Raw genomic sequence first — 20366 nt, forward strand, 5'->3', positions numbered from 1 at the left:
AGTAACATCACACTTAAAAGATTAAAGGCCTGAAAATTGAACCTAACCCTTAAGTTCATACCGTATCACATATGATACATGAACTTCTCGGTACCACTGCTGCGATCTGTTAGACTTTTTTTGAACTTTGTTCTCAAACGTACAATGCACTTTGTTCAGTAAGAGTAAATGCAACCATCCCAGTAACATCACGCTTAAAAGATTAAAGGCCTGAAAATTGAACCTAAAGGGCTAAAAAGAGCCTGGAAGAGATATGAGTTATGATTGGAACATTTAGCATTCAAAGGTCTGAGAAAGATCTCAGAGGAAAGCAGGGGCAACTTGTGAATATTTTATTAGTGACGCATCAGCTCGAAATAAACATCATAGTGCAGTAAAAGCTATTATTTTATCCCGTCCGTCCTCCTCCCATATACCACCATTTCTCCTTTCCTTTCTCCCTCCACTTCCACTTGTCCTCCTCCACTCTCTTCTATACTCCAGTGGAAAATCTTTGTCATGGTAATATAAAGCACACTTGAGAGGTTTTTTAACGGCGGTGGTTTTTCTATCTTTATCTCCGAGAGTCTTGGAGAAAAGAAAAAGGGAGAAGAATTTTTATTAGTGATAAGTGATAACAATATCTGGGAGACTTTGGATGTCTGAACAACTTCGTTTACCCTCGTAGCAACAGCGCTGAATTGTTTCTCATTCACGTGCAAGTTCTGGTTAGGTATATTCCTATTTATAGTTAACAATGTGGTCATATTGTAAGTGAAAGAATGGGTTTTCCATGAAAACATACGACCAAACACCCGCCACAACAACAAACTTTTAATGATGTTATTGTTGTTGTTTTTTCCATTTGATATAAAAATGTAATGCAGCTCTAATAAATAATGTGTTGTTATTCATAATAATTTTATTATGAACATTTTCAAAGAGTGTGTTTATGAGATTACTTGATTTCAAAAATGAGCTGTATAGGTCTTTTTCTATCCTAGAAGATGGAAGACTTGGTCTTTCAAACAAAAAGCCTACAACAGGGGGCGGCACACATGAAATACTCCATTATACCTAAACTCTCATATTCAAGAATTTTCTTCGAATTTCAAAAGGAAACTCAATTCCTGCCACCAGCAGATTAGCCACAATCTTCACAATTTCCGGATTTCTTTTCCTTATTAGGTATTGTGTTGCGCTATTGTCGAGCTCGAAGAAAGAATTTTCTTTTGAAAAAAAGCATCCTGACATGAAATACTGATGAAGGTAGACGGTATACTTCGCTAAGACAAGGTAAAGATACCAAGATTCACACGAGAAATTGTGGTTTCATAAGCAGAGAAATGTACGCACCAACGTTCTTGTGTTTTGAATCAAGTGCCCCGCCTTGTACCATGTTCTGCTGTTCTATCTCGTCCCTTCATTTTCTCTTTCTAACCCCTTGATTTTCTGTATCTTGCCCCTTCACCTTCTCGGCCTCCTGTTTAGATACTCGACAATGTCAACCACTCAACACAACAACTCGGGAAATTTCCCTCCGTTTTTTATAGTCTTAATTATTTTTTCTTTGACAGACATAGGGGCTGAGGGCGTCATTAGAAAATATACGAGATGTTTCCCCGCCTTGTACCATGTTCTGCTGTTCTATCTCGCCCCTTCATTTTCTCTTTCTAACCCCTTGATTTTCTCTTTCTAACCCCTTGATTTTCTGTATCTTGCCCCTTCACCTTCTCGGCCTCCTGTTTAGATACTCGACAAATGTCAACCACTCAACACAACAACTCGGGGAATTTCCCTCCGTTTTTTATAGTCTTAATTATTTTTTCTTTGACAGACATAGGGGCTGAGGGTGTCATTAGAAAATATACGAGATGTTCATCTCAAGGATAAGGTATGCTACCTGTCTCTACCTATAGAGGTAAAGTTAGAGATCCTCTGTAGATGAGATGTTGAGGTAGAAAGCTCAAACTCAGATAATTAAAGATATGCTACCTGTCTCTACCTATAGAGGTAAAGTTAGAGATCCTCTGTAGATGAGATGTTGAGGTAGAAAGCTCAAACTCAGATAATTATGTATCTGGCATCTCTGCAGCTCGTTTTTGCTTCTCAAGGGCTCGCAAAAGTTCTCATCCTCCTCCTCCTTTTCTTATTCATCTCCTTCCACTTCTTCTTCCTACTTGTGTTCTTGGTTAGTTGTTCATGGTCTTCTTAACAAGCTACCTTTTTCATGAGTGTTGTTTGATTGAGTTCATAATTTTTTCAACAGTTTGATTATCTTCGATGTCAGATTTCACGAATAACATTTTTACCTTACAAAACGCATGCATATGAAATGTTAATTTTATTACTACATCTAGAGCAGATTTATAATATTAATCTAATCCTAAAGTTTTCCAATTGTGGGTTGGATAAAAATCGCATACTTTGAGAAAATGGAGAAATCCAGAACTATTGTCGTTATCTTCTCGCATTAAGATCTAAATGCCATATTGTTTTTTGTTTTTCTCCCCCACTTGTTAGAAATGATTATTACTATTATGCTCTTTTTGAGGTGCGAACTCAAAATTAAAATTTCCCCCCCAGGAGCTTTTTCCGGAGCACTTTGAACATTTTTATTCCTCGGAAATAGAACGCTCGATGCTCAAGAAACAATTCCCCAGTCTTGTAAAATATTTTATTTTATTATTTCCATCTCGATCAGTGCCGAATCTGCGTTTTTGAATCTGGAGGTGGCGCTGCTAGTGCATCGACCCCGTCGGTCGATAGGTGTGGACACAGCTTTACGGTTCTTTTAAACCTAACAAGATACTTTTGAATTTTCATTATATTTCAGGGCATCCTCAGGGTTCTTTCACTTATTAAAGTTTCCCTGATCTTAAATATGTAGGTATACGGAATCTTCGTCAATTCTTATTTTCTTTGGAAAAAAATAAAACCGCATTAATCTGTTATTGCGAAATTTGTATGCCCTTAAAATAATTATTGGCGATGAAGCCACGAAAAAGTGAATCTGACCTCCTCGGGCATACGCCGCTGGCGTGTAATAAGGAAGGTAAAATATTATTATGAAATTACGGCGGATCTACATAAAGATAAAATATTTTATCTCCCGTACTATTGTAGAGCGAGATAAATTGTGTACCCTAACTCTGGTAGCAGCTACCGTAGCTGTTGCTAGTAATGAGCTTTCTCTAGGTTTTAGCTGGATAAAGATAGTTTAAATTGATTAATTTCATAATGGTATATCTATCATGTACTTCGTGACCCAGTGACCGTCATTCTGTGACGGCACACTGGAGGCTTTAGAAAAAGTTGTGTGGTGGAAATGTTCGACTAGAGAAGTAGAGAACAGCTTTATCAAAGCAAAGGTAAAATAATAAAGAGTGAAGGGTTGTATGTATGTGTGTTTGGAAGGAGGTGGGGAGAAAGTTTTATAGATTAAACATTGTGTTGTTCCGCGTCATTTACCTCTTTGTTTCTCCTTTCTGTTCCAGATGAAAGAAGCATGGCTGAATTGAAGACGTACTTAAGAAGACAAGTTTTGGAGATAAAAATGAATTTTAAATGAAATTGCCCGAAAAAGGAAGCATTAAAGAAAACATGCATCAGCTATTCTCTTTAAACATCCTCGACTCTTCCGCAACTCTCTAACGAAATCCAAACGTTCTAGAAATCTTTCAAGACTGATCTACCTCGTAGAGCCACTTTAGTAACCTCGTACAGGAAACCCTAGGAATTACAAGAAAATGGTGTTGAATTCTCTGTTCCCATCCAGATTTTATATTTACTTCCTGCGAAGACGCTTTGTAGTTTTGAAATTAATCCTATTAGTATGTCTAATATGGCTGACGGTGGCTGCTCTTCTGTTCATGGAAGACAGAACCTGTTCCCATCCAGATTTTATATTTACTTCCTACGAAGACGCTTTGTAGTTTTGAAATTAATCCTATTAGTATGTCTAATATGGCTGACGGTGGCTGCTCTTCTGTTCATGGAAGACAGAAACAGGTCGGGCGTAGTCATCGAATCCTTAGACAATTTAAATAATGTAGATAGACAATCACTAAAGAATGTAGATGACAATGATAACCTGATACAACCTGTGGCGCAGGCGCAGATAGCAGAGACACCGTCAGCGGAAACGGTAGATAAGAATGCCGACAAAATGGTCCTCCACGCGCCGGAGAAGGGAGAATTCGATGAGGACAAAAATAAAATGCAATATGGAGAATGGGGGAAACCTGTGATTCTACCTCAGAACCTGTCCTCAGACATCAAGAAGTTGGTGGAGGAAGGATGGCAGAGGAATGCATTCAACCAGTATGTTAGTGATCTGATATCAGTCAAGCGAAAACTGCCAGACCCCAGGGATGAATGGTAAGTCCATTACAGACTTTATTATTCTGATGTGTTCATTGTGGGAATGAATGCATGGGAAGAGTGACGGGAATGTTTGTATGCAAAGAGTGAGGGGTATGTTTGTATGCAAAGAGTGAGGAGAATGTAAAGGGAGGAAGATAGACAGAGAGAAGTGGGGAAGAGTAGGGAGGAAGAGTTAGAAGGAGGCAGTGGCAGAAAGAGTGAAGGGGGATAGAGTGCGAAAATGAATGTCAGAGATAAAGGTAGGAAGATAGAAAGACTGAGAAATGGTCGAGATACTGGCATAAAGAGTGAAGAAGAATGAGGGGAATGGTACCAGGTATTTGTTTTTTTATTTGTTGTGGGTACCTAGTTTGCAGATACATAATTTAGGTTCAATTCTATTTGTCAGTCAAGAAAGTTCATAAAAATTCATTTAATGATTGTCCAGTAACGTTTCACATTATGAGCGAAATTTTGTTACTGTGTAGGTGGCATTGTTAATTTTTTCAAATCCTTTAAATAATTTAGTGGAGGGGGAAAAGTAATAAAGGGCCAAACATACACATAGTTGACGATAGGGGTGAAATGTTAGAAGATGTAAAGAAGGATTTTACACCCTATATAACTATGCTGACCATTACACAAATGTAGGGTTTAACGGGATTAAAAACAAGATCTATAGGGAACCCAATTTGGAGACATCCTGTATACAAATCACCTCGCTGATGCAGTATTACAGGAAACGGAACTGAACGAGTAGCCACCCAATACATAATCTCCTCCCACATATATTACCTCCCTTTCTCCTCCCTCCTCCCCATTTTAAAATCCCTTCCCATCCCTCCATATAATATTACGTCTCTCTCCTTCCTTCCTCCCCCCCCTCCCAATCTGAAATGTCTTTCAATCCCGAACCTCTCTCTTTTTCCCCTTCCCAAACCAAAATCTCTCCCTCCCATACATAAAATCCCTCTGTCCTTTCCCATTCATAAACTGCCTCTCTATCCCCCCTCCCCCATTACAGATTTTATGATATTTTATCCTTCTTTTTGGTACCAGGTATTTGTTTTTTTATTTGTTGTGGGTATCTAGTTTGCAGATACATAATTTAGGTTCAATTCTATTTGTGATCAGTCAACAAAGTTCATAAAAATTCATTTTATGATTGTCCAGTAACGTTTCACATTATGAGCGAAATTTTGTTACTGTGTAGGTGGCATTGTTATTTTTTTCAAATCCTTTAAATAATTTAGTGGAGGGGGAAAAGTAATAAAGGGCCAAACATACACATAGTTGACGATAGGGGTGAAATGTCACTGAAGCTCTATTTATTCACTGAAACTCTATACCTATTTTAATCATGTGTATTGACCATTCAATAAATCCCACGCAACACTGATTGAATATTTTATGCCATGTGTTATTGTGTCAGTCAGTGAAAATCGTAGAAGGATGATAATGGATTAAACATGATTAGAAAGCTATTGCACTGGTCAGGGACCCAGTATCCGTCCTTGGGATACTGCATAATCTCAAACGTACAATGCACTTTGTTCAGTAAGAGTAAATGCAACCATCCCAGTAACATCACGCTTAAAAGATTAAAGGCCTGAAAATTGAACCTAAAGGGCTAAAAAGAGCCTGGAAGAGATATGAGTTATGATTGGAACATTTAGCATTCAAAGGTCTGAGAAAGATCTCAGAGGAAAGCAGGGGCAACTTGTGAATATTTTATTAGTGACGCATCAGCTCGAAATAAACATCATAGTGCAGTAAAAGCTATTATTTTATCCCGTCCGTCCTCCTCCCATATACCACCATTTCTCCTTTCCTTTCTCCCTCCACTTCCACTTGTCCTCCTCCACTCTCTTCTATACTCCAGTGGAAAATCTTTGTCATGGTAATATAAAGCACACTTGAGAGGTTTTTTAACGGCGGTGGTTTTTCTATCTTTATCTCCGAGAGTCTTGGAGAAAAGAAAAAGGGAGAAGAATTTTTATTAGTGATAAGTGATAACAATATCTGGGAGACTTTGGATGTCTGAACAACTTCGTTTACCCTCGTAGCAACAGCGCTGAATTGTTTCTCATTCATGTGCAAGTTCTGGTTAGGTATATTCCTATTCATAGTAAACAATGTGGTCATATTGTAAGTGAAAGAATGGGTTTTCCATGAAAACATACGACCAAACACTCGCCACAACAACAAACTTTTAATGATGTTATTGTTGTTGTTTTTTCCATTATAAACAAACTCTCATATTCAAGAATTTTCTTCGAATTTCAAAAGGAAACTCAATTCCTGCCACCAGCAGATTAGCCACAATCTTCACAATTTCCGGATTTCTTTTCCTTATTAGGTATTGTGTTGCGCTATTGTCGAGCTCGAAGAAAGAATTTTCTTTTGAAAAAAAGCATCCTGAATAAACAGATTGAAGATAAGGTTAACAAATAAATAAGAAAGCGCGCGGAGGAGGAAGACAGAAAAGAAATAAATCATTCGGAAACGAAAAAAATAAGAGAAGAAGAGATAAGGAAATAATCAGTACAAGAATGTGAAGAGGAACATCTCCAGAGAGGAGAGAGGTTAAATGAAGAGGAACTGAATTTGCTGGTAGTCGCTGGTAGTGTGAGGAGAGAAAGAGCTTTCGAACTTGACTTAATGGATTGAACGGGAAATACATCAAATCACGAGGAGTAAGAAATACCATCCCGAAATTACGAAACAAATCCGGACAATCTGATGGGCAATGTAAACTTGGGAGAGTAAAGAAGATGGATGCAAGAACATTATTTGAAATGATTGAATCCACTCGAAACGAAAACGTTTTTCAGTCTGAAGGATTTATATAGGGTGTGGGTGCTCGATTTTGAGAATCGTGGAATTGCCTCTTTACCCTCTAAGTGTTATTTTCAAATGTCTCCAACGTTTAGGTATTTACCATAATTTATTCAGAACAATATTTTCTCCCTACTTGACGGTCTAAGAACGACCGTTTCAACATAAATTATGAGACGTCTCGCGCGCAGTGTTCCAAATTAGTTGAACATTTTATTTTCCTAATTAATTGTTTGACATTAGAACGTGGAATTGCCTCTTTACCCCCTAAGTGTTATTTTCAAATGTCTCCAACGTTTAGGTATTTACCATAATTTATTCAGAACAATATTTTCTCCCTACTTGACGGTCTAAGAACGACAGTTTCAACATAAATTATGAGACGTCTCGCGCACAGTGTTCCAAATTAGTTGAACATTTTATTTTCCTAATTAATTGTTTGACATTAGAAAATGTTGTGTTTGTTGTTGAAGTTTTTCTCGTGAAGTGTTGTTCATTTGACAAAAGCTTCAGTGATGTTCTTCAAAGCCCTGTGCGAAAGTTTTTAATTATTTAACGAAATCATCTACACCAGGCTCCAAGTTTCTCATCTGTTGAGTTCCATCTTGGTGCAAAAGTTTTCCTGTTTGTTTTGTACTAGGTACATTGAGTTTCTCATCTGTTGAGTTTCATCTTGGTGCAAAAGTTTTCCTGTTTGTTTTGTACTAGGTACATAGACTACATAGTGGGTATTTGCTATACGCGATATTTAGGTGGGCGTTTACAATACGTATGTGCTGAATCATGTATCCGATTTTCTCACCTTTTGGTAGATTCTAACATTCAGGAGACGAAATTGAACCGTACTGTCACGCACATTGCATAATCCTCGTTATCTTCTTGCATTAAGATATAAATGCCATATTGTTTTTTGTTTTTCTCCCCCACTCGTTAGAAATGATTATTACTATTATGCTCTTTTTGAGGTGCGAACTCAAAATTAAAATTTCCCCCCAGGAGCTTTTTCCGGAGCACTTTGAACATTTTTATTCCTCGGAAATAGAACGCTCGATGCTCAAGAAACAATTCCCCAGTCTTGTAAAATATTTTATTTTATTATTTCCATCTCGATCAGTGCCGAATCTGCGTTTTTGAATCTGGAGGTGGCGCTGCTAGTGCATCGACCCCATTCTAAACTACATATAACTTAGAAATGATACTTTGTAAGTATATTTACGAAAATTTTCAGAAAAGGGCTGGAAACTTCCTACTAAGTTTTAATTAATTAGACAGAAAGTAAGCCTAAAGTATTAATTAATTTACAAGCATACAATTTTATGATTGCAACACAATTGGGTCTATATTTCAAAGTAAAAAAAAAAATACCAGGGTACTAAATTATGCAGTTTTGTACAAATGTACAATATACAGCTTTAGTAGCAATGTAAGTACCTACTTATGAATTTTCATTTTATTCAATGGAGATTAAAACATGAAATGTTAAAATATCTAAAATTTAAGCGAAATAGTAGAAATGGAAACAAGTAAAACACAATCACATTCCATATTCAATTTTCAGACTACTTTTTCTCCCATCATTTCACTCAGAGAGAACATTTGGTACCGATCTAGCAATTCTAGGGAGTAGAGTGTACCTTTATTGTGGTCGAAACATACACATAAAAAGAATTAGGGGGAAATGGAGGGAGGCAAATGAGAAGAGGGAGGGAAAAAGAGGAGGGAGAAAGCAGCAGGGTGGGAAAAGTTAGCTTTGCGCGAACAATTTATTGTTATTATCGAATGTGAATGAAGTCGGAGTACAGGATGTGAAATGTTTCCATACTAGACAGCACACACCATGGTAGTCAATTCATCTTACGTCAATTCATCTAAACTGAGGAAAAAAGGTTCCCCAAAACTTCCCTCCGCCTTCCAAAGTTCTTCCTTCATAGAAGGACTTTTAGTGCAACTACTGACGCAACCTACAAGCGTACAACCATTGTAATTTCTCTCTCTCTCTCTCTCTCTCTCTCTCTCCTACAGCCAGAGTGCTTTTTTGCCTCTTGAAGAGCAAATTATTATCGCATGGTATGCAACTTATGAAAATAAAATGAACCTCATCTCATTCTGAAGGGCCCCATGCTCCTCTTGATGTGTTCATTGTGGGAATGAATGCATGGGAAGAGTGTGGGTATGTTTGTATGCAAAGAGTGAGAGGAATGTTTGTATGAAAAGAGTGAGAGGAATGAAAAGGGAGGAAGATAGACAGAGAGAAGTGGGGAAAGAGTAGGGAGGAAGAGTTAGAAGGAGGCAGTGGCAGAAAGAGTGTGAGAATGAATGTCAGAGATAAAGGTAGGAAGATAGAATGACTGAGAAATGGTCGAGATACTGGCATAAAGAGTGAAGAAGAATGAGGGGAAAGAGAAGGATGGAGAGAAGGTAAATTAGAGAGAGAGAGAGAGAGAGAGAGAGAGAGAGAGAGAGAGAGAGAGAGAGAGAGAGAGAGAGAGAGAGAGAGAGAGAGAGATCTCCACGAACTACATTTTAGCGCGAATGAGACGAGTTATTATTTTTTGTCTTTTACAAGGAATTCCTTCCTTACAAGGAATTCCTAGGTAGTTTTATTTCCATTTTAAAGTCAAACGTGTTAAAAAAAAAGCTTTTGCAATGTTTGCTTCAACTAATACCTATTTATTTCTTGAAAACTTATCAATAACTTCGTTTTTTTCCACGCCCCCAACCCCCTTTCCCCCCCAAATTTACTCTCCCTCCTCCTCCTCCTCCTCCTCTTCTTCTTCTTCTTCCTCTTCTTCTCTGCCACCTCCTCTTCCGATTCTTCTCCATATCGTCTCCTCCCTTTTTTTGTCCTCTCCCTTTCTCCCTCCCTTTTCTCTTCCTCACATCTTTCTTCTCCTCCTTCTTACCTTATCCACTTCGTCCTTTTTCCCCTCTCTTCTTCCTCTCCTCCATTTAATTTGTTTCTTCTTCTCCTCCTCTTCCTCCTCCTTTTTTCTCTTCGGGACAAGAAAGCTCTATGCAATGAAAATTAATACAAAGTCAATTCTGTATTTCTGTATTGTTTTGTTCCCTCAGGTAAGAGGGAGAGAGGGTGGGAGAGAGTGAGAGAGAGAGAGAGAGGGGGAGGGGGAGAGAGAGGGAGGGAGAAGGGAGTTATTGAATCCCATCATGTCTCATTAGGATTCCCTCCTCCTACCTGTCATTAGCTCCCAAGTCTTATTCTCGCGATGTAAATACGGTATTTTATTCTGTCCAATACCTAGATACTGATCTACATAATTACTATGTAACCTCATTCCGTATAGCTGCTACCTTTTCCGTAAATTAAATTTAACCAATCTAATTTTCCGGACATTAAATTGAACTAAAAAAGTGGGATCAATTTTTTTCTTTCTTACATCTCAGTACTCTTTCCTTTCTGCTAGTCTTTCCCTTATTTTCCGACTGCAAAAATAAAAAATAACCTGAATTGAATTAAAACACCTGTTATCGGATATGATTTTGAATACTTAACCTATCTGTTCTTTTCTGTTTCAGGTGTAAAGTACCCGGTCGGTACCTGAAAAATTTACCCGCCACGTCTGTGATTATTTGCTTCCACAACGAAGCCTGGTCAGTACTGCTGAGGACAGTTCATTCGGTACTAGACCGGTCGCCTGCTCACTTGCTCAAAGAAATTATTCTAGTCGATGACTATTCTGACATGCGTAAGTACCTTTGAAAATTCTTTTGTTTCATTACTAAACACACCGATGTACACCTATATTCGGTGTGAACTTAGGAAAAATACAAATACACAGCTGGGATTTCATTAAATGCAATTGAAATTATTTATTTTCTGAACTAATTAAGTTTAAGCTGTCTCAAATACTGAATGTGTTGCGATATATTCTTCCCATACTCGATGATAGTGTCCAACTCTTTCATGATTTCATCCAACTTGGTAGGAAAAATACAAATACACAGCTGGAATTTCATTAAATGCAATTAAAATTATTTATTTTCTGAACTAATTAAGTTTTAGCTGTCTCAAATACTGAATGTGTTGCGATATATTCTTCCCATACTCGATGATAGTATTATTATTATTTTTTTTTTCTGAACTAATTAAGTTTTAGCTGTCTCAAATACTGAATGTGTTGCGATATATTCTTCCCATACTCGATGATAGTGTCCAACTCTTTCATGATTTCATCCAACTTGGCGACAGTTTTCTCGTCTATGTTTGGATCCAGTTTCGCTATGATTAGTTGGGATAGCTCTGCAGTCAAGATCTCTCGTTCTTTTATCGATGCCTGCACCAATTCTTTCTCCAGAAGATCTAAACTATTTTGATATTTCAATTTATTGAACTGCTCCACCAGACTTCGACTCAACATTTTGGTATCGTAATATTTCTTCTTGATTGCTTTGGTTTCTTTATTTTCTTCTTTCAGACCGATAAAGTTTTCTTTCAACTCTCTACTCTTTTCTTCAAGCTCGGCAAGTAGTTCATCTTGCTTTACTTTACAATTTTTGAGTTCTTCTCTCTTATTTTCATTCTTCCTTATTGTGAGCTGTAACTTTTTCGTTTCATTATCCAATTCTTTCTGAACTTTTTCGAGTTTTTCCGTGGTATCATCCTTATTTGTTTCCATTTCCAATTTCTCTCGTTTAGCTTCTTTTACAGCTTTTGCAACATTTTCAAGCTCTTCAGCGAGGAAATTTAATTTTTTAATTACTTCTTCGATTTCGCTTTCATGTTGCTTTTTGACATCCTGGATTTTGTATTTTAGTGTTTTCAGTTTTCCTTTTAACGTTTCTTGGGCTCCTTCCAATATTTTGGTCTTGTCATCTTCTAGTTTGATATAGACGCTGAAATCTTCTTTGATAGATCGGAGCTCTTGTGTTTTCTTCTTCGTCAGTTCAGTATTGAAGTAGTCCACGAAACTGACATAATTTTCGTTTTCCTTGTTGGCATATGCCAATTTATCGAGTGCATTGAAACTCATTGCAGAATCTAGAACGGTGGAGTATTGGTGTACAGAAAATTTCAAGTACCACTGATTTGTGCGTCACACAATCGTACCTTTCATACATGCTCTTACTTTAAGTGCATTGAAACTCATTGCAGAATCTGGAACGGTGGAGTATTGGTGTACAGAAAATTTCAAGTACCACTGATTTGTGCGTCACACAATCGTACCTTTCATACATGCTCTTACTTTTATATTTTTGCCAATACTTTATTTATTTTTTAGAGTCAGTAAACATTATTTTATTAACGAAAACCAAACACGAGAAAATTTACAAAATTCACGAGTTTTTTTACATTCGCCTTCTTTACGAAAATATCCTGACTCAGACAAAATTAGATTTCATGATAAGCTGTATACCTTGACAGCAAATTTTCAAGTGGATACTAAATTAAACCAGCCTCCTCTGACCCAAGATGTTCAAGATGGAACAAGAAGCACATTAATTTCCTCTCCACTCTTGTCATAAAAACAAAATGTTTCGTTAATGACTCGCCAAATACCGTCAGCATTTTGAACGAAATAAAATGACGTGGACCGAATAAAATGAAACATGGGATGCCCATTCCTGTCCAAACCATTGAACATTTTGTGTTCTCATTTTCTTCAAATGTTGCCACGTGAGCCCACCTTCCACTAATTTGGAAAGAGGAGGAGTATAACTTAGAAATGATACTTTGTAAGTATATTTACGAAAATTTTCAGAAAAGGGCTCGAAACTTCCTAGTAAGTTTTAATTAATTAGACAGAAAGTAAGCCTAAAGTATTAATTAATTTACAAGCATACAATTTTATGATTGCAACACAATTGGGTCTATATTTCAAAGTAAAAAAAAAAAAAAAAATACCAGGGTACTAAATTATGCAGTTTTGTACAAATGTACAATATACAGCTTTAGTAGCAATGTAAGTACCTACTTATGAATTTTCATTTTATTCAATGGAGATTAAAACATGAAATGTTAAAATATCTAAAATTTAAGCGAAATAGTAGAAATGGAAACAAGTAAAACACAATCACATTCCATATTCAATTTTCAGACTACTTTTTCTCCCATCATTTCACTCAGAGAGAACATTTGGTACCGATCTAGCAATTCTAGGGAGTAGAGTGTACCTTTATTGTGGTCGAAACATACACATAAAAAGAATTAGGGGGAAATGGAGGGAGGCAAATGAGAAGAGGGAGGGAAAAAGAGGAGGGAGAAAGAGGAGGGAGAAAGCAGGAGAAGGGGGAAGAAAATCCGGGTGGGAAAAGTTAGCTTTGTGCGAACAATTTATTGTTATTATCGAATGTGAATGAAGTCGGAGTACAGGATGTGAAATGTTTCCATACTAGACAGCACACACCATGGTATTTTTATGAAAGGTTTGAACATGCTTGTGAATTTATGTGTTCGATGTCACAGATTTTTTTTCATGTCTTATTATAGCTCTTTGTGGACTTTGTAATAGTAAATATTAACAGAGTATACAATTTATTACTGTGGACTTCTGTATAACCACAAATACAATTATACAAGTAGGTAGGTATTTCGGAAACTCTATTAAGAAGGTGTCACCAGATTAAAATAGCTATTAAACTTCTTCCCTATCCCTCCTTTCTATTCTCACTCTTCCTCCCTCCCTTCCCACTTTTTCTTCCTTCCTTTCTTTCCCCATCTTCCTCCAGCCTCTCTTTCTGGATATCATTGTTTTGTTTGAGTTTTTTGTTTATCCTTGCCAAGCGCCCTTTATTTTCTTGTGTTTGTTTTACTCATTAGAACTTTCGGCACTTTGGTTTGCGGCACAACTAAACAATGTGCGATGTTATGATGAGTCTCTAATTTCTACCTCTCTGAGAATTTTCTTGCTTCTTTTATTACGTCCTAGGTAAAATACTCGTCTTATATTGTAATAGTATTAACACAGTATACAATTTATTACTGTGGACTTCTGTATAACCACAAATACAATTACAAGTAGATATTTCTTAAATCTATTAAGAAGGAGTCTTTACATTAAAAGAGCTATTAAACTTCTTCCCTATCCCTCCTTTCTATTCTCACTCTTCGTTCCTACCTCCCTTTCCACATTTTCCTTCAGCCTCTCTTTCTGAATATCATTGTTTTGTTTGAGTTTTTTGTTTATCCACGCCTAGCGCCCTTTATTTTCTTGTGTTTGTTTTACTCGTTAGAACTTTCGGCACTTGGTTTGCGGCACAACTAAACAATGTGCGATGTTATGATGAGTCTCTAATTTCTACCTCTCTGAGAAATTTCTTGCTTCTTTTATTACGTCCTAGGTAAAATACTCGTCTTATATTTCTTCATTTTCACTTAAATTATTAAATTTGTTTATTTTTTTCTCCTTCATGGCTATTTCTTCAACTCGTTTTTAGACAATTAGGATTATTTAATACTTCAATATTATTTAAGAAGGTAGTTATGAGGTTCTCTACACTATTTGTATTCATACTCATACTTGAAAACTATAAAATAAATAGGGTTGGTGTAAAATTCCTCTCTTCATGCGTTTTGCCTAATGATTTTGGCAGCTTTTGAATTGAATTTCATCTGAATTATCCATCCTGTACCTTTATACTCTAACTTTTCCTCCGTTCTCATTACAATCGTACAAATAGTAACAGCTAACACATTGTACGACCTGATATCCTCCTTTGTAGATTCTTCCATTGTACTTACTTAACCATTGTACTTATTCAACGCACTTCAATGCGAGAAGTTTTGAACTTTTTTCTATCGCCCTTCCTTTTGTTGTGGAGCTTTCGAGCTTATTTCCTTTCCATAATGGTTCTCTTATGTTCGTGTTTATTGCTATCGCTACAAATTAGAAGCATCGGCAATATGCCGTTAGTGGTGGTGGTGGTGCTGCTGGTGCTGCTGACCCTTCTTGTACATTTTAATCAGGATTTTTTTTTTTTTTTTCATTTCCTCCTCTTACTTTATTTTATGATGGGAGGAAAAGACACCAACAGATGTTTTCCGTTGATTTTTTTTTTTTTCTAAAAAAATCCTAATTATAAAATTTCGAAAAGTAAATATAGATATTCTTCTCCGTCTTCTTTCACACACACCTTAGCATTAATTTTGTTATTTTTCCTCCTGACAGTCTTTTTATAAATATTTTTTCCTTTAAATTTATTCATGCAAAATTCGTAACAGTTCGTGCAAACCTGTGAATTTGTTTCGGTCTAATTTTTCTTTTTACCTAAAGTTCTCTTTTTTTTTATAATGACAGCAGGGTCCAGTGCCCCGCTTTCATTTTCCCTTTCCTTCTCCTTTTTCATTTCAATTTACTCATCACCCCATCACTTCTCCTCTCGTCCTATCTTGATTTCCTTTTCCTGAAAAGCATCTCTCTTTTTTTTTTTCCTCCCCCTCCTCCTCCTCCTCGAGTCTCACATTTTTTTGCACTTTCCTCTGCTGAAGTTTTTATTTCATTTTTCTCTGGAGTACTTTCACTTATCTTCTAACATAGGAGGACTTTCTATTGTGTAGGAGAGTACTTGATATGTCTGCGATATCGAGGCCTAATAAATAACTATGGGTATTTATAAATTGATATTGTTTACGAGTATTATAAAGTTAATAAACTTTTTTATCATAACAAATTCCAAAGTAAAGTCTATATTGACATTTTTGAAGACAATATGGAGAATAAATTGTCGAAATTTTGAAATTAGAGAACCTACAGAATCTACATATTTGATGGATTTTGATCTTTTTCTTGAAAAAGTGCCGAACAGAATTTAAATTTTAGAATACACCACCCCCTGATGGACCTGTGAGATAGGTATTTTCGCCACAATTGAAAGGAAGGGGGAATGAAAATCTACCACTCAATTAAACAAATTACAACGAATTCACGTAAAAACAAACAACAATGGTACCTAATGAAAATTGATGGAAGCCTCGCAGAAAAAAATAAAAAATCATTGCCCTGAATGTGTGCGTTTTGGAGTGAAATGGGTTATGAGAACATCTGAGTATTATGCGGGAAGTGATGATTTACAAATTGGAGATATCTCATGGAAATTTGCAATGATTTTGAGCTGCTAAGTTGCAATTGATTATAATAACATTGTTAATGTTTTTCTCTCTGTTCTACTGTTGTTGAAATAATAATTTAATCAAGTTAGTTGATACAAATTTTCTAATCCCTTATTATTGATTTTGCTGTACACTGCCTGAAATAATACCTGGGTTAGTGAACTTATTTTCAGCTCAACTCTATTTAATTATTTATCATTTATTCACACATTCCTTTCGAGGGGAATTAAATGGTATTACTCAGTCTGAGGCTAACGTAACCAACTATGTGTCATAAGGCCCTTGTCTTGGTTCAATTCCAAGAGCCCTTCTTGGTGGTGGTGTTATTGCTGTTGTTTTTTTCTATTGTTTATTTACCCTCTACCCTTATTTTTCTACATGTTTTTTTTCATAATTTGTTCTTCTTGTTTGTTTCCTCTGCTTTTGGTGGAATCTACAATTTTATAGCTCCGACCTATGCTTTTATATAATAGTATATCTGTCATATGACAGGTTTCAGCTGAACCTTCTCCAGCTTTCTCGATCTTGGGCATCATTCTTCATTTGTTCATAAGTCCTTCCTCTTAAGATGTCGGTCAGCATACCAAACTTCCTTCTTCCCCTCAATCTACTTCCTTCGAATTTGACCTATGCTTATGCTATGTCTATATTTCCCCCTCTTTTCCTTCCTAATCTTTCTCCCTCTCCCCTTCAACACTGCTCATATTACACACGATATTCATCATCTGCCACTCTAACTCTATGTGGTGTGAAGAGCCCATACATTTCGTATGGCGCGATAAAACTGCCTACGAATACGAAAGGGTTAGTGATAAATGGACGCTCATTAATATCAATCAAGAATTTCTCCTGACCTCATAGATGGGTGTGTGAGTGTGGGGAGTGAGGAGGAGTGTGTGTACAGAGGGAGAGGTAGGAGTGTGGTATGTGCATTTTCCATTTCCCGTCTGTCAGAAGGGAAAATATTCAACATTATCCGTGATGTAAGAGAAAAGAAGGTGCTGGAAAGAGAGGAAAAGCGTGGAAGGGAGAGAGAGGGGGGGAGAGAGGGATACGGTGTATGGACCAAGTAGGTAATACGGAAAACCACCAACTTTTATTATGTTGGTACTTAAATTGGATTTTCTTCTTTCTCAGATCAACTCGTCATATATTTTGGTGTGATGTCAAGGAGTGCTGTCCAGCTTTCCTGCTTTCCTGTCTGCATAGGGAGTTCTGCCCGTCCGTAGAACACACAGGTCATATTTCACTTGTCGTCGTCAAAAGGTAAAAGTGCACACATTCTCTCATATTCAGATAGGCAAGCTAGGCTCAGGGCAGAATAGGACCCTTACACCGTAACCTTTTTTTCTTAAATATAATCATTTAACCAATACCGCGTTAGGTCACTTCTCAGTTTAACAACGCCTTTCCTTTCATGAGGCTCAAATAACGATAGGATGTCTTTCCCTTGTATTTCCTTTCCTCTGGACCAATGATGTGTACTGTTGGTGGTTATGAGGCTGTATTTATATCTTTTCTCTCTCACAAACCGTGCATATTTCCCTCTCTCAGTGTCTCTATTTCTCACCCACTCTGAAAGGATAATATGAAAAATGGAAACTAGGGAACAATATCATTTACAAGATGTCAGTGGAATTCACACATGAACATTGACACAGATATATTACGGTTGAAACCTGTCTATCAACTGTCAGCCACGGTTGAATCAAATCTGATGAAATATGACGAAAAAGTTCGACTACCACACTTCGGAAAAGAAATATTTTTTTAGAAGGTAGATCTACATACCTACTGTTTCTCTCTATGGCGCTGTTAGATCCCATTTCCGTAAGTCAAGTTTTGTAGGCAAAAGTTTTTAAATTTAGATGTTGACAAAGTATTTGATAATCTACTTATATGAGGTAGGGCAAGAATATTCATTCCCTTCCGCAAACTTGGAAAGTAAAGAGAATGAGAGAAAAAAACCCCCATCTACTATCATAAATAGTAAATTGAAAGACAAAAAAAAAGAAAGAAAAGGTAATAATGACAGACGAGGATTCTAGAGGAGGCAGGCAGGGATGTTTCTTTTCTCCAACCGACTCCAACTTTGCCTTCATCTCTCCTCGATCTTCCTTTTCTTCTTCTTAATGAAGATTAAATATTTTGACGGAATAGTTAGCTTTTCATTTTAAAGTCATTTATCGTGCTTAACCCCGTGGTCTGACGTGTTTAATCATGGTTAAGAGACTTAAGGTGATCTCGCAGTGAATTATAAACCCATTTTCAGGTGATAAATGGCGGGGTTGGTTTTGTGTGACAAAGTGAAAAAAGACATTTTACCCTATGTGGTATGTAGCTCATTTTGTTGCTTCGCTTTTTTTAGGACAAGGTACATTAAGTAGCAGCCATTGGTCTTTCTCCCATTTTTGAAAAATATCATACATTGATATTCCATCACAGCTCCCTTTGCTTTATCAATCAGGACAAGGTACAGTAGCAGCCATTCATTGGTCTTTCTCCCATTTTTCAAAACTATCATACATTGATATTCCATCACAGCTCCCTTTGATTTATCAATAGATCGTCTGTGTATCCCTTCAGCATTATTTTCACTGGAAAACAAAGCGACCATACTGGCTTCTACTATTACGTACAATATGTTGATAGTGATGAGTTCATGCGAACCCTTCAAAAAGTAATTTAATTTAATGGAACTTTATCAATAGATCGTCTGTGTATCCCTTCAGCATTATTTTCACTGGAAAACAAAGTGACCATACTGGCTTCTACTATTACGTACAATATGTTGATAGTGATGAGTTCATGCGAACCCTTCAAAAAGTAATTTAATTTAATGGAATTTCCAAGGGACAAAGCAGAGGGAAATAAGTAGAGAGGAGGCGAGGGTAAGGGGTTTTGGATATGATTAATGAGCTAAGAGTACTCAAAAAGCGAGCCACTTGTATGGAAAAAAATGTGGAATTATGGCGCTCGTATTTACCATAATTTTTGTTTATAAACTCTTCTAAAAACCGTAGCTATAAAAAAAATGACATTTTTATTTTATGAAAAGCTTTTCATTCCGGAAGAATTTTGAAGCTATTGTCAATCTCTTTTTCCCGAAATGTGAAAGAGGCATCTCCACTAAGTGTATCATGTTTGGCGTATTGCATAATCAGAATGTTTCACGGCATTCATACAATATCACATGGCTCGAGATCTCTGTCTGTTGCGTCCATGGGTCCAACTGCAAATCTTGTAGGTAACTAACTTTCGAGCCACTTCTATTAGGCCGATTGAGTTGAAACTTGGCACACGTTTGCACCTTGAATGACAACAGGATATGTATCTCGAAATTACACTTTTTTTTCAACTCACTTACTTCTTTTTTTTTAAATAATTTGGTCTATGAGTTTTTTGTTTATCCTTGCCAAGCGCCCTTTATTTTCTTGTGTTTGTTTTACTCATTAGAACTTTCGGCACTTTGGTTTGCGGCACAACTAAACAATGTGCGATGTTATGATGAGTCTCTAATTTCTACCTCTCTGAGAATTTTCTTGCTTCTTTTATTACGTCCTAGGTAAAATACTCGTCTTATATTTCTTCATTGTCACTTAAATTATTAAATTTGTTTATTTTTATCTCTCTTCATGGCTATTTCTTCAACTCGTTTTTAGACCATTAGGATTATTTAATACTTCAATATTATTTAAGGAGGTAGTTATGAGGTTCTCTACACTATTTGTATTCCTACTCATCCTTGAAAACTATAAAATAAATAGGGTTGGTGTAAAATTCCCCTCTTCTCGCATTTTGCCTGGTGATTTTGGCAGCTTTTGAATTGAATTTCATCTGAATTATCCATCCTGTACCTTTATACTCTAACTTTTCCTCCGCATTCTTAACACTCGTGCACATTCTATTACACCACCCTGTTCAGCGTAGCTTAACTTATATGGGGGAGATTTGATTAAAAATAATAAAGGCACGTAGGTAGATTCATATTAGCTTAACCCATCCCTTGGGGCAATTGCCCCAACACCTAAGCCTCAGAGTGGGCTTTTTGTGTATAATTAGGCACGTAGGTGATTAAGTAATTTATCAATGCAATGGCATCAAGTCAGATTGATACATG

At 36.6% G+C, this 20366-nt stretch overlaps 1 protein-coding gene across 1 annotated transcript in view; it reads left to right on the forward strand.

The window, feature by feature from the left end:
- The first annotated feature begins 3462 nt into the window (after nucleotides 1-3462).
- The window catches only part of LOC103513664 (putative polypeptide N-acetylgalactosaminyltransferase 9), a 22025-nt gene continuing 5121 nt past the window's right edge, over nucleotides 3463-20366 (forward strand). The window contains exons 1-4 of the mRNA XM_008478509.3: nucleotides 3463-3806; nucleotides 3929-4359; nucleotides 10717-10886; nucleotides 18812-18814. Coding sequence (XP_008476731.3) covers nucleotides 3729-3806; nucleotides 3929-4359; nucleotides 10717-10886; nucleotides 18812-18814 — 682 coding nt within the window. The 5' untranslated portion in view covers nucleotides 3463-3728. The remainder of the gene's footprint in view (nucleotides 3807-3928; nucleotides 4360-10716; nucleotides 10887-18811; nucleotides 18815-20366) is intronic.

The sequence above is a fragment of the Diaphorina citri genome, unplaced genomic scaffold, assembly GCF_000475195.1.
Source record: "Diaphorina citri unplaced genomic scaffold, Diaci psyllid genome assembly version 1.1 scaffold1006, whole genome shotgun sequence".
Lineage (NCBI taxonomy): Eukaryota > Metazoa > Arthropoda > Insecta > Hemiptera > Psyllidae > Diaphorina > Diaphorina citri.